The sequence below is a fragment of the Lactuca serriola genome, chromosome 9, assembly GCF_051521515.1.
Source record: "Lactuca serriola cultivar US96UC23 chromosome 9, Lser_US96UC23_V15, whole genome shotgun sequence".
NCBI classification, from domain to species: domain Eukaryota; kingdom Viridiplantae; phylum Streptophyta; class Magnoliopsida; order Asterales; family Asteraceae; genus Lactuca; species Lactuca serriola.
The window spans coordinates 62,400,812-62,426,235 of NC_136416.1; the positions used below are offsets into that span (position 1 = coordinate 62,400,812).

Genomic DNA, 25,424 nt, shown 5'->3' on the forward strand with positions numbered 1-25,424 from the left:
AAATGTGACTTTTCATATAACTTGAGGACAAGTTACAAAAACACATTTTCGAATCACCTCTTAGATTAATTTGGATTGAAAACAACTATTTCACTCAACTTTCTATTAATCTAAGCAACTCATAAGAACAAGATAATTCAAATCAAACTTTTTCATGTAATTAGTCTAAACCTTAAACTAATACAAAACATGAATCTATTGACAATTATCTTTGAAATTGGATTAGCGTGAACATTACCACATAAAAAACAAGTTTATAAGTTCAAAAACATCTTAGGGTAATGTTCCTAGTCCAATTCCAGCCAAAAAAGTCGAGTTTATGCTGTCTGGGGGTCCAACTCGTCGAGTGCACCAACCAACTCGGCGAGTTGGATGCTTTTTGCCTTGGACTCGGCGAGTCTGCTGGGCAGACAACATCAAAACTCGATTTTCCAGCTTCTTTTGCAAGTATAACAAGAAAACAAGCCTAGGCTTTGATACCACTGTTGGGTTTTGAGCATTCTAACACTCCTAAGTGTACATGCAACCCTAAATACCTTGGATCTATGTTTTCTCTATTATACATGCAAATAAGAACATCCAAGGTATTATCCTAATCTAACATATAAAATAATGAATATAACAAGATAGAATACATACCTCTTTCATGTAGAAAGTCTTCATGAAGCTTGAGTGCCTAGTGCCCCAAGTGTGACACCTCAAATGGTTCACACAACACCAAATACACTTGGAATAACTTGAGAGAATTCTACACTTCATGAAATCGGCTAGCCCTTCTATTACTCTCTCTAGTGACCGATTTTGGTCAAGAATAAGATGCTTATATAGTTAGGGTTACACCATGTAAACCCTAATTGACATGGCCTTTCATTTCCATGATCCATGGGTACAAATACACCATGGAGCATCCATGGACCATCCTATGGGTTTTAGCCCAACTTGATTATCCATGGAGCATTAGCCCACTATACAAGTATGGATGATTTACCCAATCAACCCATATATTTAATTAGTCTTCTTTTGATCACTTAATTACTCTTAGATTAATTCTTGATCAATACTAATTAAATAATCTTATTATTCTTATTATTAATATACTAGAACTTATAATATATTAATAACCATAAGTGTCTTATTTCTCTCATTATAGTCTATCCAAGTGCATGATGCCATGCAACCCAAATGGACCATGCCGGGTCGGGTCAAGTCTTACCAATTATAGTTATGGACTTAGACATTAATCCAACAAAACTTTGTCTAGGCATTACCTGTTGCTCCGATCTCCCCTACGCCTAGGACGTTGTCTGGGCCCACCAAGAGCCATAGTTAGTTGCTGTTTCCATTTGGTAGTTTTTTTATCGTTGTTGATACCGGCAAGACCCAGCCAGATGATGTCTGCTGGTTGGTAGAGTTTGCTTGGGGACAACTTAAGTTGCTTAAAACAAAAAGTTGTTGACATCCAAGTTGCGTCATAGCCCAAGCTATCCTGATAACCTAAACTGCATAGGCAACTTGGAGCGAAACACCCTGAATGTATGTGCAACTCAGCTACTTTGTGTTTTTTTCTTCCATAAATCATTTTCTATCTGTAAATTTCGCAACTTTTATTGATCTTATTCATGTTTTCAGATAAAACGAATACATATATATACTTATATTTCACTTTCTTGGATTTCTCTTATGAAATCTAATGAACCATATATTCTCCAGAAAAATTGATTTATTTGTTTATGTTTTGTGCCTTAAACAAATACTTGTTCCTTAAGGATTATCTTAAACTGAAGAGTAAATTACACGAATAGTCCCTATGGTTTAGGGTAATTTGCATGTTTGGTCTCTAACTTATTTTTTAACTCGAAATGTTCTTACTGTTTGTTTTTGTTACACGCTTGGTCCCTGTCTTACCTAAAAAGACTATTTTTTCCTTGAGTTTTTGATTTATTTAAATAAACACACCCCCAATCCCACCCTCCTCATCTTATCTTACCTACCTCACTATTTTTTTCTATTTAAATAATAGTCTTTTTACGTAAGATAGGGATCAAACGTGTAACAAAAATAAATAGTAGGGACCAAACGTGTAACAAAAACAAACAGTAGGGACCTTTCGAGTTAAAAGAATTAGTTAGGGATCAAACGTGCAAATTACTCCAAACCATAGGGACTATTCATGTAATTTACTCAATGAAGAACTATCAATACATAAAAAAAAAAAAGACATACATTGTTTTGAGAAATCCATTTTCTTGATTACCAAACCCGTATTTTCTAATATTTTACATGTTATTTTAATGTCCATCCAAAACCAGAAATATGATAAAAACACTTTTTTGCTGGGTTGAAACAAATTTGAATTAGTTTTAACAGATCAACAAACCATATATGATACTATTCATCGAAAACAATAACAAATATTTTTGAAGGGAGTAAATTGGAAGGAAGGAGTTTTAAACGGGGCCGAAGAGCAACTTTTTCGAAATACATCAAAGAGGAAACGAAGAAGCTTCGAGGGCTTACCCGTCGATTGACAAGGTATGCCGTCGGTTGGAATCTCCGGCAACTAACCCTAATTTTAACCAATTCCTCTCAGTGTGCTTAGTTGATTTTAATATCTCTAAATGCATTTAAACGGGATCTCTATGTAGAGTGGTATGTCAAAAATTGAAGAAATAACCCCAACAATCTGATATAGGTTTTGTCGTATGTGTGCACAAATAAATTTATGCCTTCTTTATCTGATTTCTATTCTGCTTCTTCTATATAAACATGCGTGTTTTTATGTGTTTATATCATTCGTTTGAAGTGTTGCAGGCGATTTACTAAAAGTTTGATATGGGCACTGAAGTTGGGTGGTTCATACTATCCGAAGATCAACAACACGTAGGTCCATATGCTGCGTCTGAATTGAGAGGTGAGTATTGAATTCATGCCATAGTTAATGTTGATGATTGTTTTTAAATGTTCATTTTGTTTTCAAATTAGACGCTCCTTCGTGTTTGCAGAAGGGCGGGTTTTTTGAATCTGAAAATTGTAGGATTATTGCACTCCATTTGTTTTGCAAATGGAGTTCTAAATCATATCACATTCAGATGCTCACGGAAGCTTTTCGATCATCTAATTAAGATTATCTTCTTCACATCCACAGAACATTTTTCTAGTGGATATATTACAGGGAACACACTTGTATGGGCTGAAGGAAGGAGCGAGTGGCAGCCCCTGTCCTCAGTTCCTGGACTAATCTCTGAAAACTCCGAACAAGGTACCTCATTTGTACCAATATCTGTTGTCTTCATTTGAATATGTGAAGATGAATCTGAATTTAGGGTTAATTTTTCAGCGCCCTCATCGGCTTCCATTGATGACGAGTTTGAAAGGTGGCAAAATGAGGTGAGAAGTGCTGAGACAGAGGCAGACAATGAAGTTGCTGATGATGATGAGAGGCCTTCATCTCCCCCAGATGGTCAGAATGAGTTCACTGATGATGATGGGACAGTGTACAAGTGGGACAAACAGCTTAGAGCCTGGGTTCCTCAGGTTAGTTTGACTTTTGTCAATTTTGACCATTTCTTGATTTCTTGTTTATTCATGGAATGTTACGACTTATGATAGGAAATGGCTGCTGGAAGTGAGCCATATGATCTTGACCATATGACATTTCAGCAAGAAGAAGAGTTGTTTCCTACAGTTGGGGCTGATGGTATCCCTGTTAAAGAAGATACCAACACTTCTGTAAAAGCAAATGCTGATGTCATTGCAGAAAAAGATACAGATAATGCAAATGAACTGATAGAAGCAAATGGGAAGAGGAAGTTGCCTGAGAAACCTGTTGAGAAAAAGGTTGATTCAATACTGTGTTTGTTTGCTTATATAACTGGTCTATCTGATTGCTTCATCTTTAAAAATCTTTCTTGTGGTGTATCTCAGGAAGCCAATCAACCTCCAGACAGCTGGTTTGAGTTGAAGGTTAATACACATGTTTATGTTACAGGGTTGCCAGATGATGTTACCTTTGATGAGGTAAATTTGTATAGATTTGATGTTGACTCTAGTTTGTTTTATAAGGTTGACCTTTATAATCTGGTTATGTATTCAATTTTAATCTAAATTTGGTTCAGGTTGTGGAGGTGTTTTCCAAGTGTGGGATTATAAAGGAGGTTTGGAACTTTTACTATTGTAATATACTATTTTTGTTTTCATTTTACTATTTTATGAAACTATTCACATTCAATCTCTTAATTATCTTCTCTGGAATATTATAGGATCCTGAAACAAAGAAACCTCGTGTGAAGATTTATGTCAACAAAGAAACTGGAAAGAAAAAGGGTGATGCTCTTGTTTCATATATGAAGGTATTATTATTTTTTTCATTCATAACCATATTATTATTATTATTATTTCTTTATATTAATATGACATTAATATGTATACTGTGTTTTACTCAGGAACCTTCAGTTGCTTTGGCCTTGCAAATTCTTGATGGATCTCCTTTACGACCTGGTGACAAGGTTGTCATGTCAGTCACACCAGCTAAATTTGAACAGAAAGGTAATTTATTATTATTATTATTATTATTATATTAATAAAAGGGTATTCATTTTTGTAATAATTCACTTAAATTGTTTCATAAAGGTGAAAAATTCATAGCAAAACAAGTGGACAAGAGAAAAAAGAAGAAGCTTCAGAAGGTGGAACACAAGATGCTTGGGTGGGGTATGTGTTTATTATCATAATCCTATATTTTTAATATTTTTTGATAGATATTGTGTTATGATCATAATTCATAAACATATCATATTTCTTTTTATGATTTAGGTGGGCGTGATGATTCAAAATTACTAATTCCAGCTACAGTTATTCTCCGATACATGTTCTCTCCAGCAGAAATGAGGGTAATTTAGTAAAATCTGGCATGATATTAACGGTAGTATTAAAATAATAAAAAAAATCCATGAATTTACATAATAACCTTAAATTTGTTTCTTAATGGCAGGCTGATGAGAATTTAAATGTTGAATTAGCAGCAGATGTTCAAGAGGAATGTGCAAAGCTTGGTGCAGTTGAATCAGTCAAGGTAGCATTGACTTTTTAATTCTCTTTTTTAATGTTTATTCCTGTTACTAACACAAGCAATGTACTTTATTACTCTTATGCAAATTATTATGGTTGTTTTTGTAGGTTTGTGAAAATCATCCTCAAGGGGTAGTTTTGGTAAGATTTAAGGACAGGCAAGATGCACGAAAGTGTATTGAGTTGATGAATGGAAGATGGTAAATTTTGTATTTTTTTAAATAAATAATGAATGTTTAAAGAGTGTGATTAGTGAAAGTGTTTGATTATTTTGGTTTGGTTTAGGTTTGGAGGTAGGCAAGTGCATGCTAGTGAGGATGATGGATTGGTGAACCATGCTTTGGTTAGGGATTTGGATCATGATGCACAACAATTGGAGAAATTTGGGGCTGAACTTGAGGCTGAATGAATTAACAACTTCTGAAGCATCAATGCACATATAGATTATGATACACAAGACACAAGTCTACTACTTAATAGCTACAGAATCTTCAATTTCTTTCGAGTGTGTTGTGTTGTGTTATGTTATGTAGTTGAATAATACTGTTTACGTGTTTTAGGATTATTGTTTAGTTACTCTTGTGATTGATTTTGATGCTGTAACTTTAAGGTTGTGCTTGTTACATGAGATTGCCCTCGACTCGACTAGACAAACTTTTTAGGGTTATTTTTTAATGACGAGGATGGTGAGGGTATTTATGTCTTTTACCATAAATGGGAGATCGAGAATGAGTCTATGTTATGTTATAACATGTTATTTTATGCGGTCTTATAATTTTTATGCATGATAGTTATGGTTTGTTTATAAATTTATTCAAGTTTTAAGGGACGTGAATTGTACATAGAAAGAGTATAATAGTTTTAGTTGAATTTTTGTCGGACTAATGGTTTTTAAAATTTGATTTGAATTTGGACTAATTTTATATAGATTTAAAGGAGAATTTTGTTTCTCTTTTTGTAAGCTTTCATAATTATGTTTATATTTTTTTTAAACTTCAAGCATGCATATCCTTATAAGGCTTTACGGATTGGGTTCGGCGAGCCGAACTCGGAAGGGCAACTTGGCGGTGGCATGCCGGGTCTTTTTCTTCTTCCTCACTCGATAACCTTACCCTCCTCTCTTCTTCGATTCTTCTTTCCTTCGCCGGAGATGAGGGCTCAGTGCACTCGACACTCGACACGACAGAAAAAAGGGAAATAGATGGAAATGGGAAGAAATTAAAAGAAATTTGTGTCAACGAGTTTCATTAAGTAAATAAATGGAATGAAATGGAAGGGAAGCTTTCTTTCCTAAATTTCCTTGAAATTTTGAAGGATTTGGAGAGAAAATGAACAAATTTTTTAATTTTATCTTTTACTTCTCTTTAATTTGGAAACACAAAAAACAATTTACTATTCATTTTTTTCTTTCCTTACTTTCATTTCTTTTCTTTACTAAAACTTAGAAACTATGCGTTAGTGATCTATAACTCTAAAAAAACGAGTTCAATTGACCCTAACTTTGTTATCGAATCAACATTAGAAATAGCTATCAATGCTGATAATGAATTTTGGTTGATAAATATGTTTGGATTGATGGCAATCGGAACTTCATGTAGGATTTTGAATTCGGGACCCAAACGTTGTTCAATCAGTCCATATTATTGGATGAATTCAACAAGGAGATATCAACTGTAACTTTGTTATTGATCGACTATATCCATATTATATCAATATGTTTGAAATTTAAAAAACAAAGGAACAATATTATAATATTACAAGCTAATTAGGATTCTAATAATAAAAAATCAATATAATATTACAAGCTAATTAGGATTCTAATAATAAAAAATCAATAGAAGCAGGATTCGTTTAATACTTTATTGGTGTGTCCTTATTTAAGAAAAAAAAATTACTTTGTTTTAAAAACCGATTTGAATCAAGAAGTGGAAACGAGAGAGGTTCAACAACGACCAGTTTAATGTTATATTCTAGAACAGATTGAAGTGGACGGTTTCTTCAAAAACCCGTGTTGAGTCGGTGTTATAGAACGACCATTAAAAAACCGCTTGAACCGGTTTATTGGATTTGTATAGTTAGATTTCACTTAGTCTATTAAAAAAATAGTTTATTTCCAAAAAATAATTAAATAGTTCAATCGATCAAGTTATTCAAAATGTACACAACTCGAAGACTTGAACCATGTCTCTATCCACTACCATATATATACCAAATCGAAACCATTCAAATTAACTAAAAAACAGTTTTTAAAAGACAAAATTGCCAAAATGGTCCTTGTGGTATGCAAAATTTTGGGGTTTTAGTCAAAACCACGAGTTTTTTGGATCCATGGTCCTTTTGGAGTGGTTTCTATGTGGTTTTGGTCCCTGGACCTAACTCCCGTTAAGTTGGATCTGTTAAGCCCCCTCACGTGCCTCACACGTGAGGGTAATTTCGTCATTTCATATATTAGGGACCATTTTTGCATAAACGTTTTTTGGATTAATTCCTTTTAAATACCCCCACTTCCTGTGATCTTCTTCCCCAACGTTCCCCAACGTCTCTTTTCTTCTACCCTTCTTCTTCTTGAACTCTGCTACAATAAAAATGGTGCTATGTTTTTGTGGAAAAGTTGTTGTGGTGAAAACGTCTTGGACCCCTCTGAATCCAGGAAGGAGATTTTTTGCATGCCCTATGAATGATCCCGTTTGTGGGTTTATTGGGTGGCTTGATCCCCCAATGTGTGCTAGGGCTAAAGCCAACATACCTGGTCTGCTAAGAAATTTGAATTCAGTGCAGGAACGGTGCAATGAGTTGGTTAGAAGTATGAACATGCTACAGGATCAATGCAATGGACTGATATGCAGGAACAACATGTTGGTGGCAAATGTCAAAGCATTGAAGGATGACAATTTGAAGCTGAAAATGTACATGTTTGGAAGTTGGTTTTTCTTTGTGATTGTATTCTTCTGTATTTGGTTTGTGTAGGGGTATACTCTGAAGGGTGTTTTGGTCATTTTGTTGTAATTTTATGTGATCATGTTTGTAGTGACTTATGATGATAATGATATATGTACAATTTTATGATGCAAGTGTAATGAATGTTTTACCAAAATGGTATGAATATATAAGAATTAACATATGAATAGAAATGGTATGAATGTATTACCAAAATGTATATATTGGAACCAATTGTACATAAACAAAATGCACATTTCATTAAGATTTGTAATATAACAACCAAAATTTCTAAACATAACAATCAAAGATTCTAAACATTACCAAAAGGGACATATTACCATACCTAAGATAACAACCAAGTTTTCATAACAACCAACCAAAAGTTTTCAACAAAATATTGTAAACATAACAACCAAGCTTTCATAACCAACCAAAATCACAGAAAACCCCATGCATGCATGACACATTACTTCTTGGACTAATTCCCACCTTGCCCTTTACAGGTCCTAGAGTTGTGTCCCTTGTTCTTGCATTTTTTGCTACAAGTAACACTGATATGCTTCCTTGATAGCTTCTGCACTCTATCATTTGTTGGTTTTTAGGAACCTCCTTCTTGTGTAGCATTCACTCCATCACCTTGACTTGCCTTCCGCTTTTTGCTTAAACTTTCACCCTCACTTGTCTTCTCTTTTTCTTAGGCCTTCCCACCTGAGTGCGATGTGGAGGAGGGATTAGCTTTGTGGGACATTCACTTTTGGGCCACATAGATCTACCCTTAATTGGCTCCACCTTAAAAGAATAAGCCTTTTTCCATGTCTCTAGAAAATACACCTTCTGAACCCATTTGTAAATGTCAAGCTCAGCCTCTGGGTCTTTACTCATCTCATTTAGAGTTGTAGTTGCATGTCTGCATGGAATTCCAAATAATTCCCATTTTCTGCAAGTGCATGTTTTATTCCTAACATCAACCACATGTTGATCCTGCAAAGCTCCTGTGACTTGATAGTTGATACTTGTCTCCCCCATTCCACCTAGCAATGTATTGTGAAGCAACTGTTTTTCTTGCAGCTAGGATGTCTGTTGATGTGGGTGTTAGTGGACCTTTAGCCTTTTTCATTTCCTTCATGACATTGCATATCCTCTTTATTAGATACTCCCTTATGTATTCTAAACATCCAATGACAGGTTTATCCCTTCGTTTCTCTATCTTCCCATTAAACACTTCACACATGTTTGATATCAACACATCAGAAACTGCTCTTCCCGTGTGTACATTACCATTAAAAAACATTTAATACAATTCACATACAAGTAAAACAGTTCACTAAGTGAAAGACATAAGGACCAAATTGGAATATATAGATTTACCTGAAAAATGACTCCTTGCCCAATGTTTAGGAGGAATTTGCTTCAACCATTCACATGCCTCCTTATCATACTGACTAAACTCCTTCATCAAATGTTCAAACTTAGGAATGGTGGTAGCTGATGCACACCTCCATAATTGGTCCCTGTACTCTGTTTGCCTCCATCTTTTCCTCATATTGTCACGAATATGTCTGATACAATATCTATGCTCAACATTGGGAAACAATTGCTCAACTGCAGTATGTAAACCCTGCAAGAATCAATTGTCAATCATTAGAATTAATTTAAAACCACACTTTAAATGACCAAATGTATAAAAACCACTTTTAGCTTTACCTTTTGCCTGTCACTTATGAAAGTAAAATTTGAGTTTCTTCCAAGGTCCAAGTCATCCCCAAGGTTATCTAAAAACCATTTCCAGATTTATGTGTTTTCAGACTCAACAATCCCATATGCTAATGGGTAAATTCCATTATTGGAATCAAGACCAACTGCTGAAAGGACCTGCCCAGGGAATGGTCCTTTCATGAAGGCACCATCAAAACCTAATAAGTCCCTAAGGCATGCCTTGAACCCTTTTTTTAGTGGAACCAAACACACATAAATTCTTCTAAACTGCATGGTTGGGGAATCAGGGTTAGGCTCAGAACATACATCTATTTTCACTGTGGTGTCTGGGTTGGTGGCTTGAAGTTCAAGAACATAGTCCCTCAACAGTTCATACTGCTTTGTGTAGTCCCCAGTTATATGCTTTCTTACCTTATCCTTTGCCCTGAACACCTTGTCCATAGCAACACCCACTTGGTAGGTCTTTTGAAAGTGATCTTGTATGGCTCTCAAAGGTAAATCTGGATTCGCCTCAACTTGATCAAAGATTTTTTTGCTGATTAAAGAAGCAGTACAAGCCCTGAGTTTCCTTGTTTGCAAACATGTGTGAGTTTGGTTTAAGGTCCTTATAAACCAGTCGGATTCAGGATTTGACCTAGATGCATGAATGTACCAACCACATGTTACTTTTTGTGTCTTTAATTCTTTACCCTTTCTTTTTGAAGTTGTAACTTGACTACCCACTTGGCCTTTATTGGTGACAGGTACAACTCCTCTACACTGTGCCCTAAGCCTTACATTATCATTTAAAAAAAAAAAGATTCCTTATTGATTCCAGAGCATGCAGATCAATTGCCTCCTTTAATTCTTTTTTACTATTAAATTTATCTCCAACTGAAAATGATTGTTTATGTACTGCCCCAAGACTACACCTTTTTTATTTTCTCAAATTCTTGATAAGAGCTCTTCCCTCTCTGTCTTGGTCAGATCCTTCATCCAAAGATTCAAATTCCACATTGTTGATCACTTCCATATCTTCAGGTTCATGCCCATGAACAACATTTATACAAGAACCTTCCACATCACTTTCAACATTGAGAGTGAAGTCTCCCATGTCCACATCCACATCCTGTATATTGTTGTCAACATCCATTATGTCATCCACATGATCTTCATCTTCTATTTGTCTCTCATTTTCTTCATACCCTGGATCACTATTTTCAGACTCATCATACTCTTCAAAAGTTGGATCACTTTCTTGAGATTCATCATCCTCTTCATACTCTTGATTACCCTCTTCAGATTCTCCATCCCCTTCATACTCTGCATTATCATCATCACCCCAATCAAATTTTCCATAAGGTTATCAAATAACCCATTCAATTGTTCATCAACATTATTAACATGGGGAGTGTTGTAGCATCCTTCATCAACAGTTGATGCCTCTTGAACAACAGTTGTAGCCTCCCTAACACCATCCATCTCATTAATAAGAACACAAGTTGCTGCCTCCTGAACATCAGTTCAACCATCCTGATCATCATTCTTTTCCTTTGAAATGTAAACACCCTCATCAATATAATCTAAATTAAGCCTCTTGCTACAAGAACTTTCACCTATATTGGAATTCCCAACCTTACCCCTTCTATACTCTGGTGAGAAACTATCATTCTTACTCCCAAAAAGAATCAGAGACATGAACTCACCAATAGGCTCACCATTACCATGGTTCACATTTTTCATTGGAGAATCTACATGAACTTGACCCTCAACTTCAACCCCTTGATCATCATTTTCTGGTAATTCCTCAATGACAACTTTACCCTTTGCATTTGGTGACATGAAGTAAGTCAGTAAATTTGTCTTTCCATGCTCTGTGTACACCTCAATCAGCTTGTTATGTGCAATGTATTTAGAAAGGTTGATCACATCCTGATCATTCCCTAAAGCTCTAAGACCAAATTGAAAGTCACCATTGGGTATCCTAAAATGGTAGTATATAACTGGGGATTCATCAACGAATTCAAAATCCGTGGGTCTGGGTAACCTAGGTCAAGCATTATGACATCAAGTTCATGCACAGAAAACTCATCAATGTCCACATAATCAACATAACACACTTCACCTCCGATGTACTTTATATCAAGTAACTTAGTAAATTTCCCACCGTAATGAAGCTTAATACTAAACCATGTGGGTGCACTAGCTAAAAATCAAAATTGTATATATTAATAAAGTCAAAATTTTGCATTTTTTTGTTCTAAATCAATAAGAAAATGCAAAGTGTAAAAGTTAAAGAAAACAGAGCAACTTACCATATACAGTTGATACATCAACAACTTCGTGTTTTGGTATGATATGCCACATTACGAACACCATTTCGTATTAAACGTATGCCCTTGTATGTGTAGTGTCGATTATCTTTTTTGGATTAGCAACGAGGGTTTTTTGCAGGTTCAATGGAGCAGAAGCAAGAAGGAGGGAGTTGGGGAGTTGACGAGTGTTGGGGAAAGTAAATGAGGGGTAAATGTCAATTAATCCATAAAACGTTTATGCAAAAATGGTCCTTAATATATGAAATGACGAAATTACCCTCACGTGTGAGGCACGTGAGGGGGCTTAACTGATCCAACTTTACGGGAGTTAAGTCCAGGGACCAAAACCACATAGAAACCACTCCAAAAGGACCATGGATCCAAAAAACTCATGGTTTGAACTAAAACCTTAAAATTTTGCATACCGCAGGGACATTTTTGCAATTTTGTCTTTTTAAAACATTTTTTTTTGTTAAATCACACTCTTTGAATTTATTTGGTGTGGCAGGGAGTATAATAAGTCAACAGAGTTTCATCAGCGAGATTTCTGTTTTCAGTGATTTGGTGGTGCTCTTGCTGTGGTTTGCCATTTGAGACAGTCAAGCTCAACAATGGAGGAGGAGAGAAAGAGATTGGTCGAGGAAGAATGGAACTCCATGATTTCAACCAAGCAGCAACTCTCTCTTGCTGATTTCCCCTCCAAATTCCTCTTTGGCGTCGCTACTTCGGCTTATCAGGTGGTTTTCCCCTTTCTATTCATGTAGCTTCTTGTATACTTTTCATTTCACACTTCCATACACTTCTTTCATTTCAATGCTCTTGGATTTTTGCAATCAGAAACTTGATCCATAGATCGCCATTACAGATTTCGAAATTTACCTTAATTTATGAATAATGCTGAAATGTGGAATTGTTTCAAACTGATAAACTTTGATTCCAACAGATGCCTTGATGTGTATTTGAAATCGTAACCTAATGGTTATATCAACTGATAAAAGCTTCATAAAATTGGTTGCTTGTTTACTTGGATGCATCATGATGCCCTAAAAGTTAGTTTATAATTATATAGTATCTTAACATGTTCTCTTGTTTACTGCCTTGTTGCAGGTCGAAGGAGCTGCCAATCAGGGAGGCAGGGGTCCTTCTATTTGGGATACTTTTTCACACACACAAGGTTTGCAGAATTTTTAAATTCACCTTTGATGCTCCAGTAAGACAACTATAAGAAACTTTCACATCACTTTTCTTTTCTCTTGATCACCAGGCAAAATAAAAGATGGAAAAAATGGAGATATAGCAACAGATCAATATCATCGTTACAAGGTTTTCTTTGTGTACAAGATATAGTTAATCAATTCATTGCTTTTGTGTTGTGTCCATTAAGCTTATCACATTTACATTGACCAAATACAGGAAGACGTTGACCTAATTGCCAAAATGGGATTCAGTGCTTATCGTTTTTCCATATCATGGTCACGTATCTATCCAGGTATCCACTGTAACTATTTCTATTATCAAGATACCTTTAATTAAACCATATTAGATCCATTCAAAATGAATTAATCTTTGTTTACAGATGGATTAGGAACACAAGTCAACAAAGAAGGGATCAAGTATTACAACAATCTTATAAACTACCTTCTCGAAAAGGGTATGCATTAAATTTTCCATTTTCCATTTTTTTTGAGGATATGCTCTTACAACGTACAAGTAACTTGCAATAGGAATTGAGCCATGTGTAACACTATACCACTGGGATCTCCCATTGCATCTTGATGAGTCAATAGGAGGGTGGTTAAGTGACTCAATAGTGTAAGGTTTCATCTTTTCTCCTTACCCTAAATCTTGATTATTGTTTTATAACTTTATATCATAACTATCATTGCCAAAAATGCAGAAAGTATTTCGCAATCTATGCAGAAACTTGTTTTGAAAATTTTGGTGATAGAGTGAAAAAATGGATAACAATCAATGAACCACTTCAAACAGCAATAAATGGATATTTTACTGGCATATTTGCCCCTGGAAGAAGTGAACGTTTTTCAGCTGAACCTTATTTGGCTGCTCACCACCAGCTTTTAGCCCATGCACAAGCTGTTTCAATATACAGAACTAAATTTCAGGTAATTATTTTAAATGTTTCTAATCTTTATTCTACATGATTACTAATCTTTTTTTATTATGTTTGTGACATTTTTTTTATACAATAGGCCCTGCAAGGTGGCGAAATAGGATTGGTTGTGGATTGTGAATGGGCTGAGCCCTTAACAGATAAGGAAGAAGACATAACTGCTGCAAAAAGGCGTGTTGAATTTCAGCTTGGATGGTAATATTTAATTAAAAACTTTTACTATTTAAAAAAAAAAGAAAAAAGAAAAGTGAATTTGTGATTTTTAGGTACTTGGATCCGATATTTTTTGGAGAATATCCTAAATCAATGCAAGAGAGGGTTGGAGAGTTGCTTCCTGTATTTTCTGAGAAAGATAAAGATTTGTTAAAAAATTCATTGGATTTTGTTGGGTTGAATCATTATACATCAAGATTTGTGTCGCATAAAACAAATGAAAAAGAAAACCATTATTTTAGAGCACAAGAGATGAGACTAACAGGTATTATTACACTTACATTGCTTAGTAAACATATATAGATACATAAATGTTTTCTTACATAATCTTTTTTTGTCTTATCAGCTGAATGGGAAAATGGTGTAATTGGTGAAAAGGTACTCCAGTATATTCATATCTAATATCTACTTAAGTCCCTATTGTCAAGAGACATTGACTGGTTCTTGGTTTTTTACATATGCAAAAAGACGAAAATGCCCTTCTCATAGAAAGATTTACTAAGTTAGAAGTGCATTAGACAATGGGACAAAAAGTCTAACCTTTTGTCCTACCCCAAAAAGACGGGACATGGAATAGGATACTAGTTCTTGATATTTCTTGTATGTGCAAAAAGACGAAAACGCCCTTCTCATCCACACCAATAAAATCTTGGTGGTTTTGTTAAATCTTCTAATTTGTCACAGGCAGCATCATCATGGCTGTATGTTGTTCCATGGGGTCTCCGGAAAGTTCTTAAGTACATAGCTCAAAAGTACAATAATCCACCAATATATATTACCGAAAACGGTATATTTCTTCTGTAATATATATATATATATATATATATATATATATATATATATATATATATTAAAAATATGTTTATTTTTGGGAACGTGTTACTTGAAAAACCCTTTATGAAACCATGGTAACAAACAGGCATGGATGATGAAGACAATGATGCATCTCCTCTACATGAAATGCTAGATGACAAATTGAGAGTTACATACTTTAAGTCCTATCTTGCAGCTGTTTCTCTTGCTATCAAGTCAGTCTTATTATTATTAATTTTTATAAAAATACGTTAAATATGTGATTTATTTATTAATGAAATTATGATTTAGGGATGGAGTTGATGTGAGGGGGTATTTTGCATGGTCATTGGTGGATAATTTTGAGTGGCCACAAGGATATACAAAGAGGTTTGGTTTGATTTATGTTGACTATAAAAACGGTCTTACACGTCATCTCAAGTCATCGGCTTATTGGTTCATGAGGTTTTTTAAAGCTGAAGATGGGAAAAATGGCAAAGAAGATTGATGCAAACTTTTAATGTTTCAATTTGGATATTAATTTAAGGTATTAATTTTTATCCAGTTTTTGGATATAAACATTGCCAAAATATGGTGTTTATGTACAATGTGTTAATGTTTATGGATCCAAATATATATTGTAATGGTTAGTAATGTCATAAACGGGCAACAAACCATTAAAATAAGGATATTTTCTTAACAATTTCCCTTATGATGATACTTTAATAAAAATAAAAAATAATTGTGTTTTTGAACATTTCAAATAGTTCAATAGTTTGTTATTTATTTTTGGCATCCTAAAATAAACAAGTACACAGATTTCGCACGTACGACCAATATAATGAGAAAGGGAATATAAAGGCACAGGAACACAGGGATTGTTATGTTGTCACGTAACATGTTTAGTTTATGCAACATGTAAGATTTGTAATTTCGTTACATAAGTAAATATTTAACCTTAATTTTTTTCCCATGTAAAACTAACATATTCTGAAGTATCTACAAACTTCATTGCTTATCATTTACATATATTACATGTTTGAAGAGACCTAATAAAGGATTAATTTGCAAAATTGCTTCTTTATAGGTTTGTTTTATTATTATTATTATTTTGCTTCCATGGTCCACATGATTTCATCCTAGGTCATCGGTTGTGGTAGCAATGAAGTTTGCGGGGTGCTGATGTGGCATGTCGGCCTCAACAGGAAGACAACATTATGTGACAGTGAGATGAAAGATGAAAGCTAGCCTTATTTTGGATACTATTTCATGCGCACTAACACTATCAGATCGTTAAATACTTAAATACATGTAAATTATTACTAGTATCACTAACATTTACATTATTAAATAATGTCTTCCCACATTATTGTAATAATATACTTTACATAGCCATAATTAATACTACAAAACTATTGTTAAATAAAAAACCAAAGACAAAAATGCATAGATAGGCTAACCCGACCCATCAAGATTTTGACTTGTCATCCAATCTGTTACATTTGCAGCCTCTAGCAAGCACACATGTCTACCCACTTTGGATCCTAGTGTTAGGGAGAACCAAACGACAAGCAACACAAGACACACATTTAAGGTACGAGAAAATGAAAAGAGCACGACTATTTTATTTACCTAATACCCACGACTATTGTAAAGTGCTGAGACGATGATTTGAGTCATTTTTGCAGTTGGGTTTTGTTTCGTTTCTCAGGTTGTGTTACTTTCAATCGTCTACTCTTTTTGATCCTCAACTAGAAAATTTATTCTCGAGAATCAAATATGGAGTCTCTTAGACATTTCACTAAACACCTAACATGCATCAACACAACAAAGGATTCATACATGTCAAGTTTACGGGAAAGATTTAAGCTGTTGACATTCCATGATTCCAGGATGCAAAAATCTCAAAACAGATTAAACTGACTCATATGGAAAGGGAGATTCTTCCTGGGAAATTGCAACAAGCACCATACCAAGAAATATATCATATAGAGAGATTCATATGTCTTGGACATTTCATCAAACACTTAACGGGCATACATATATATTCAATATGCAACCAAAAAACTCGATAAACGCAAAGACGATCGCACAACATCATTATGAATGTATAAAAAGAAAAAAGGTCCAGGCATATAATCCAAGACAAAATTCAAGTTTCAAGATGCAAAATTCTTCAACAGATAAAATTACAAAATCACAAGTTTTCAATTTTCTTGGTCTAGGCTTGAATCGTTGACCTTATCTGTTATGATGGAGTCGGTTGTTTGTGGATTAGCAATATCATGAGGAGAAGAAGATTCTTCCTGGGAATCGAGCAACTTGTTCATGTCTCTTACTCTACTTGTAGCAACGTTTGCGACAAGCACTGGAAACAATGAGAGAGTTATTCAGATGGGAGTTATGTGGAAGGGGAAATAAGAAGGTAGGGCGGAGATATTAGTTACCGGCGGCGGTGCCGATCGTCCATATCCAGAGAATCTTGACTCCTGGGCTCTTCTCCTTCCACATTGTGATCGCGTTACTAAATTTGGAAGAGTGATGACCTATACTACAGTCTACACTTCATTCGTGTTTTCCTTTTCTCGGAAAATTTGGGTATGAAATTAATTCTCTTATAAAAATAATATTATTCCTTTTTAACCGCATTTTAATAATATTATTCTGGATCTTAAATTCGGTAAGTAGCTTTATATAAATACTGCCACTGTGTAGGAAAAGATAATTATTTATATTTGTCAAGATATCAGATATGTAAGGAATTTAAATCAAATATAGTTAGTTTGTATAATTTAAATGATCATATAGCAACGTTGATAGGTCTATTGTCTATAGATTATAAGCTAAGCTGAAAAATCAACACAATCATTTATTCAAAACTTTGAATCCCTATTTTTTTCATTACTCTTTTATTCAAAACTTTAGTCTGATTATAATATAGGGCTAATGACACAAAAACCCTCAAATTTGCACAAAATTGACGGATTTGTCCAAAGTTCAAATTTAGGTCCATTTTTGCCTTGAACTTGCATTTATTGTGCCGTTTTTGCCAAGTAGCCGGTTTCTCTTTAATCAACCGGTTACCCACTTGCTTAGGTGGAAGGCTAATTAACGTCGTTTGGAAAAATCTCCAATTCCGTTAGATACGTTAAACTATCGCATCTCATCTTCCTCTATAACCCGATCACTCTTCACCTTATCCCATTTCATCGACTCTATACACAGAGAAAAAAATGGTTTTCTTGGAGACGATTAGGTTAAAAGTGTTCTTCAACATTTCTTCGAAAGGTAAGGTTTTTACAGGTTGACTGAAATTACATTTACATTCAACATTTCTTGAAATGTGTTCCTAAAGTTAGTGTGTTGATGCAGGAGGGTGTAATGGCTTCATCAAACGAAGGGTACGCTGACCCCTTTGCTGGCATACATGAGCCATTTGCTGGCTTGACTGAAATGGATTTTGAACTCCACGACATTTACATGGACCACAAACCAGAGGAAGAATTTGTGTCCTTACTTGATAAATGTAAGGATATCTTCCTAAATGTTCTATTAAGTGATGAAAACCTACGAAATTCTAGTATGGCAGATGAATTCAAAGCACAAGTATACCATGCTACTGATTGGCAGAGTGATGAAGATGAACATGAGGTATTGAAAAACAACTATAGAATTCATGACCCAACCATCAAGTGGGACAAGATGGTACCAAAGCTTGGTGACATCTTTGAATCCCCTGCCCAACTGAAGTTTTGTGTCACCAATTATGCAGTCTCACATGGCTATAGAATATACTTTGAAAAATGCGATAGTAAAAGAATTGTAGCTAGATGTGGAAATAGGAAGGAAGAGAATAAATGCCCTTTCAGAATTTATGCTGCATGTAGGGCTGTTAATCGGGTCAACCCGATCGGGTTTCGGGTTAAACGGGTCGGGTTAGTCGGGTTTTTTATAAAAATAATTTCACCCGGAACCCAACCCTATTAAGATACGGGTTATCCGGGTTCGGGTTATTCGGGTTTCGGGTTTATAGTGTCGGGTTAGTCGGGTTAATCGGGTTACAATGTAAGACAAAAATATTGTGTCATATCTATAATAATGTTTATTTTCAGAAGGTTAAATTAGGATGTGTTAAATCCAAATGACTTTGAGTGCATATGGTTTATTTTTCTTGTTTATACTATACAAGTAAAAAGCATTATTCATTTGATTTGTGACTGTGTATTTTTTATTTTAGGCCACGATAAACTATCATTGCATATTATTTTACTATGCTACATATTAATTTCCATTTCTACAAATCAATATTTTGTTCTACAATTGTGTTGCATCTTATTTTCCTCTTTTTTAGGCCACACAATGTACAAAAATAGAAGATGTGAGGTGGAATAAAATACATAAATATTGTAGTATATTTTTATTCGGGTTAATCGGGTTAACCCGAAACCCGACTTTTATAAAAAAAATCAACCCTAAACCCGACCATAACTATAGTTCGGGTTTGTCGGGTTAACCCGAATAACCCGATTAAGAATTTTAACCCTATAAAACCCGATCCTAAATGCCTTAATCGGGTTAGGGTCGGGTCGGGTTAATCGGGTTCGGGTTTTTTTGACACCCCTAGCTGCTTGGATGTATAAAGAAAGATCTTTTCAGATCAAAGCGATGAATGGTGACCATAAATGTTCTAGGCAGTTTAAGTTTGGATCCATTGTGTCCCCTGAATGGATTGGAAGACATTATGTGACCAAAATTGCAAATAAGCCAAAGATGAAACTTCAGGAAATGATTGACGACATCAGACAAAGGTATAGGTGTGTGGTATCTATAGGACAAGTTAGAAGGGCAAGGAAATGGGCCAAAAATTTAATAGAAGGTAAACTCACTGAGCATTATGCAAGGATATGGGATTATGCCCATGAATTGTTAAGGTCAAACCCGAGGTCCACATGTAAAGTTGGTGTAACAACCAATCCAGATGGAAAGAATTATTTTCACAGGTTTTACATTTGTTTCAAAGCACTAAGTGTTAGCTGGAAAAGAGGATGTAGGAGAGTAATTGGGCTAGATGGGTGCTTTCTAAAGGGGCAGGTGAAGGGTGAACTGCTAACAGCCATTGGTAGAGATGCCAACAACCAGGTTTATCCAATTGCTTGGGCTGTTGTTGATGTGGAAAATAAGTCCAACTGGACTTGGTTCCTTGAGCTACTCAATGGTGATCTAGACCTTATTGATGGAAGGGGGTTGGTAGTTATATCAGATCAACATAAAGTAAGTTTCTTTATAACATATTAATCCTTTTTCAAATTACTTAAATATACTTACATGTATGCTGGTTTTTGTATAGGGTTTGTTGCAATCTGTTAAAGATATATTGCCACATGTGGAGCACAGGCAATGTGCCTGACATATATATGCAAATTTTAGAAAAGCTTACACTGGGTTGGAGTTCAAGAAGCTGTTTTGGGCTGCAGCTATGAGCTGTGTGGAAGGTGATTTCAAGAGACATATGGACAAAATTAAAAAGCTCAATACTGGTGCATATGAGCATTTGATGTCCAAAGAACCCCAAACATGGTGTAGAGCTTACATGAGTACATGGTATGCATGTGAGGCAGTGGAGAATGGTATATCAGAGTGCTTCAACTCCATCATTATGGATGCTAGGAAAAAACCATTGATCACAATGCTTGAAGAAATAAGGATATACATCATGGATAGGTTTGCTCACATGATTGAGGAAAGCACTAGATGGAATACCCGTATATGTCCAGCAGTGTTAAAGAAGATGAAGCTTTTTGGGAAGAACATGAGGTAACACTTTAACATGTAACTTTTGTATCAATTTCATTAGGTAACACTTGAACATGTAACTTGTGGATGTAGGTTTTGGTTAATAATTCATAGTCAACAACATGTGTTTGAAGCAAGGAGAGGATGTGATAGCTACATGGTGGATTTAGATGGAAGGCATTGTACCTGCAGGTTATGGGATCTGGCTGGGATCCCATGTGTTCGTGCAATTGCAACCATCAACTACATCCATCAAACACCTGATGAGTATATTGATGACATGTTTTCCAAGGAACAATTCCTTAAGTGTTACTCTGCTAACATTAGTCCAGTGAATGGTTCAAATTTATGGCCTCAAACTGAATACATAAAGCCCTTGCCACCAGTGTCAAGGAGAATGCCTGGTAGGCCAAAGGTCAATAGAAGGAGACATGTAAGTGAAAATGATGGAAGAGTACACACCCCAAGAACTGTAAGGTGTGGTAAGTGCTTTGAGTATGGCCATAACTAGAAGGGATGCAAGAATGCAACCAGGGAACCTATCCCTATGCCACCAAAGAAGAAAGGAAGGCCAAGGAAGGAACAAAATGAACCCAATCAAGCATCATGTGATAGGTCTGAGAGGCAGGAACATGTCCCTATGCCACCAAAGAAGAAAGGAAGGCCTAGGAAGGAACAATTTGAACCCAGTCAAGCATCATGTGATAGGTCTGAGAGGCAGGAAGCAGTTCCTATGCCACCAAGAAGAAAGGAAGGCCAAGGAAAAAGGTCCATTCTGACCCAAATCAAGCATCAAGTTCTAAATCTGTTAAAAGCAAAAATGATGGTTTAGATGGTCATGTTGAAGGTAGGGGATGTGAGGAATAAGTGAAAGATTTGTTTGACAATGAAGATATTGATGATGACAGTCTGGTTGATATGATGTGCACTTTTGAAGTTTCTCTTAGCCAACCAAAGGATAATTATCAGAAAAGTGATGGATTCCAAGATGTAATGGATGCTATTATTCAAAGTATTCTTCATGCTAATGATGACAAAGGTGTTGAGGAAGTTGAACCTGATCTGACAAAAAAACTTGATGAGGTTGAAGATGCAATGGATGCTATTCTTAAAGGTGATGGGTTTTAGGCATAAGAACAATCCTATGTGCTCATACAAACCCTAATGCTTGGATCTAGGTTTCTCTATTGTACATGCTTTTAATCCAAGACTAAAAACTTAGATCTAACATATTATAAACTGAATCAAGGTTTAGAGAATTACCTTTGATTGTTATATAGCAATAACAATCAATTCCTTGCTTGGATTGGCTTCAAAAGCTTAGTGCCTCAAATGCTGCACCTCTAATGGAGTCACAAACACCACTAAGCAACTTGGATGAAGAGGGAAGAGAGGAGAGGCACCAAAAACGGCTGGAAACCCTAGAGACTTAGTTGTCCACGTTTTTGGGGCCTAAGGGCTCCTTTATATACTTGTGTAGGCTGCTAGGGTTTCAGTCAAAACCCTAATGGACAGCTTAAACTCTAAGCAGCCCATGGAACCTTCTGGATAAGGCCATGGACGAAAATATGATGGGCTTCCATCATAATTTCGTTCACCCCTTGATCCTTTAGCATTCCTTAGCCCAATAACTCAATTATCCAATAATTGCAGTCCAGTCCCCTGAGTTTAATTAATCTCTTTCAGCTACAAAATTAATTATCAATTAAATCTTGACTAATATTAGTTAAACAATATGATTTCTCCTTTAATATATTATTCTCATAATATATTAATAAATCATATTTAAACCTTTCTCTCCTTAATTCATCCTACATATTGCTATGGTGAAGGCAACCCAAAAGGACCATGCTCATAATCGGGTCAAGTACATACCAAAATAGTTATGGACTTAGACACTAATCCAACAGTCTCCCACTTGGATAAGTCTAATAACTATTTTCCGTATGACTTCAGAACCTGATCAGCAATCGTAGCTTTCAAAAGCCGCTGTCAACTCTGATCTTATCAGATAGCGTGTCCTCTAGATAAGGGATTATATATTCCTCCATTCTTAAGATATCGTATAGACATAAGACATGAATTTCAATCATTCTCTCTATACTGTTTCCCGACTTCCGATTTATGACAACTGATAACAGACTACAATTGAACACATCAACTTAGTCCCGGCTTGGCCAAGTGCTTAGGTGTCATCACTAAATCATCGAGAGGCCCAATGATATCGCTTTTATCCCACTTTGGATAAAAGGAATGGATAAACTTCGACTCAAATGCTCGCTTGCATTTACTGATCGAATCACACACAACAATAAGTTTTATAACACCAAGTTACTGGTGCGTTTACTTATTATCAATATGCAACCGACCAACAAATAACAACTCACATGTCTCGGTTTCAAGAATATACAATATTATCGTCTCACTAATCACTCGTGATAAATCTATGAAGTGATCCAAGTGAGCGTGGGTTTAATCCAATACTCTAATCTTATCAAAGCACTCATGAACTCTGCAGCAAACTTGTGCTATGTCTAAACACTTCAGACAATCTACAGACAAATTCATGACAGTCTTTATTCACACCTACTCCCAATGTGTGACCGACTGTGGATGTTTAAATAACCTAGTTATTATGGAAGTCAAAACATGCAAATTGAAACATAACAATAATACTTAATCCTATATGGCCTCAAACTTGTGAGAGTAAATAAAACACTTCTATTTAATCACCATATTGATTACTCATTATTATCGTTTACTGTTTCAGAAAATCAACTTATTACTTAAATTACAACAATAGCTGTCCCATGCATGAAGCATGCACACTATGTTTCCTATGGTCCTTACTTTGTGAAATAGATCAATTGAAAAACCTTTTCAATGATGCTCATTTCACAATTCCTCAATCCCCATTATTAGTGTAAGAACACAAGGTTCTTCCACTACTAGAATATGCTAGATTCTAACATTTTACGCAACGATCCTTTCGTAAAGTCATAGCACAAAAGTCACCAAGACTTGGCTAATGAAATTACAAAGTACTTTCTTAGAAATTGTTACAAGACAATTCCATAGACGTGAAGTCTCACATTCAAAGTACATTCCTCTGAACATCCTTCTTGCATAAAGTCTTCTAATCTAGACACAAAATCTCAATATCCAACACCCAATATGGAAACATTTCCACATTTGCCATATGACAACTCATTCTTAATAGAATCTTATCTATTCATAATAATGTCGATATGGTCCATCCAATACCATACTTCCAACTACTCACAAGCGACCAATCCTCAGCGAACTTTGGATCGTCCTTTGATAGTTGTTTAATAATTTTAGTCAAAATCCATTCTAGTCCTTTTTCCCTCTTAATGTGCTAGACATTTGAAAAATTTTAGAATGGTAAATATTATAGCATTTGCAATCGATCCTATACCCGAAGCGTATGGGACACGATGCATAATGTCTTACATAAAGATGTGATACTTTACCAATCTTTTGCCATAATATTTTATGTGTCATGTTCTCACAATTCGAACTATGAAGAGGGATGCCGTAATCATAATCGAATTTTAAGAACACACAATATATCCTTTGACTGAAAATATTAAAATTTCTCAATCTAAGCTTTAGATATAGAAATGAAGTATAATATTCTCTCCCTTAATTATATTAAAACAACTTTTCAACCCATGCAACTTTGCAAATTGAATCTTTGTTTTTCTATAATTAATATTGTTAACTTGCAATACTCGCCATAATAATCATACAAGCATAACACTTATGCTCCCACTATCATGATGATTATTATCATATAAGCATAACACTTATGCTCCCACTAGCTTTGACATGTATTCAGAAAACAAATGAACTTTCAGAAAACAATGCCTATTGAATTTCTGAAATTCATATTTCTAATACCAGATGCTTCGATAAGCCTTTATCTAGGCTTCATAGCCTTATACACCTTTGTCTTAGATAGCTCATATGTGTGTTTAAACAATTCAGAACTTATGTTACTAAGTTCCAAATGTTGAAACTAATTGCCAAATCTCATAATTCGAACTATGGAAAGGGATGCCGTAACCATAATCGAATTTTGAGAATACAATTTTCACAATCGCTATCTTCTTAAAATCTCTTTTAGTGAAAGCATTTCCTCACAGTCATTTTCATGAAGGAGGGAATCTTATGACACTTAGATTTTATGGTGTATGAGTTCCTATCCATGTGAATTTGCCAAAACCAAGGTTTGCGACAAATCCAAACTCATATGGACTGAACTTTCTTAATCTTGATTTCTTGCCTTATGGTAACACGAGTGCCCACCATGTCTTCCAAGTAGTTTAGTAACTTGTCCTTACATATCAATGTACTTTCCATCGACTAAGGCTCTAGTATGCATTCAAATGAGAACTCATAGAACTCACATACGCAATTAACTCAATTGGAATGGTACAAAAACAAAATAATGT

The 25,424-nt window shown here is 35.2% G+C and overlaps 3 protein-coding genes and 1 long non-coding RNA gene across 4 annotated transcripts; 3 read left to right on the forward strand and 1 right to left on the reverse strand.

Annotated features, from left to right (window-relative positions):
• The first annotated feature begins 2,394 nt into the window (after positions 1 to 2,394).
• Positions 2,395 to 5,817, forward strand: ELF9 (RNA binding (RRM/RBD/RNP motifs) family protein). The gene is made up of 14 exons (XM_079021120.1): positions 2,395 to 2,532; positions 2,812 to 2,911; positions 3,146 to 3,259; positions 3,338 to 3,534; positions 3,610 to 3,837; positions 3,925 to 4,017; positions 4,116 to 4,154; positions 4,260 to 4,349; positions 4,443 to 4,545; positions 4,630 to 4,710; positions 4,813 to 4,889; positions 4,991 to 5,071; positions 5,176 to 5,267; positions 5,353 to 5,817. The coding sequence occupies exons 2-14, from the start codon at positions 2,833 to 2,835 to the stop codon at positions 5,474 to 5,476; spliced, it is 1,398 nt and encodes a 465-aa protein (XP_078877246.1). The 5' UTR covers positions 2,395 to 2,532; positions 2,812 to 2,832; the 3' UTR covers positions 5,477 to 5,817.
• Positions 5,818 to 12,528: 6,711 nt separating this feature from the next.
• On the forward strand, positions 12,529 to 15,856 carry BGLU42 (beta glucosidase 42). The gene is made up of 13 exons (XM_079019831.1): positions 12,529 to 12,754; positions 13,125 to 13,191; positions 13,282 to 13,340; positions 13,431 to 13,506; positions 13,594 to 13,668; positions 13,742 to 13,829; positions 13,915 to 14,140; positions 14,228 to 14,343; positions 14,415 to 14,626; positions 14,708 to 14,739; positions 15,046 to 15,148; positions 15,281 to 15,389; positions 15,466 to 15,856. The coding sequence occupies exons 1-13, from the start codon at positions 12,629 to 12,631 to the stop codon at positions 15,659 to 15,661; spliced, it is 1,485 nt and encodes a 494-aa protein (XP_078875957.1). The 5' UTR covers positions 12,529 to 12,628; the 3' UTR covers positions 15,662 to 15,856.
• A 1,383-nt stretch (positions 15,857 to 17,239) lies between these two features.
• On the reverse strand, positions 17,240 to 17,740 carry LOC145077269 (uncharacterized). The gene is made up of 2 exons (XR_013693058.1): positions 17,601 to 17,740; positions 17,240 to 17,521 (listed from the first exon to the last, which is right to left on the reverse strand). It is a non-coding gene; the product is annotated as an uncharacterized LOC145077269 (long non-coding RNA).
• Positions 17,741 to 19,818: 2,078 nt separating this feature from the next.
• LOC145075759 (uncharacterized) lies at positions 19,819 to 20,560 on the forward strand. Its single transcript, XM_079021883.1, has 2 exons — positions 19,819 to 20,424; positions 20,501 to 20,560. The coding sequence occupies exons 1-2, from the start codon at positions 19,819 to 19,821 to the stop codon at positions 20,558 to 20,560; spliced, it is 666 nt and encodes a 221-aa protein (XP_078878009.1).
• Positions 20,561 to 25,424: the final 4,864 nt, after the last annotated feature.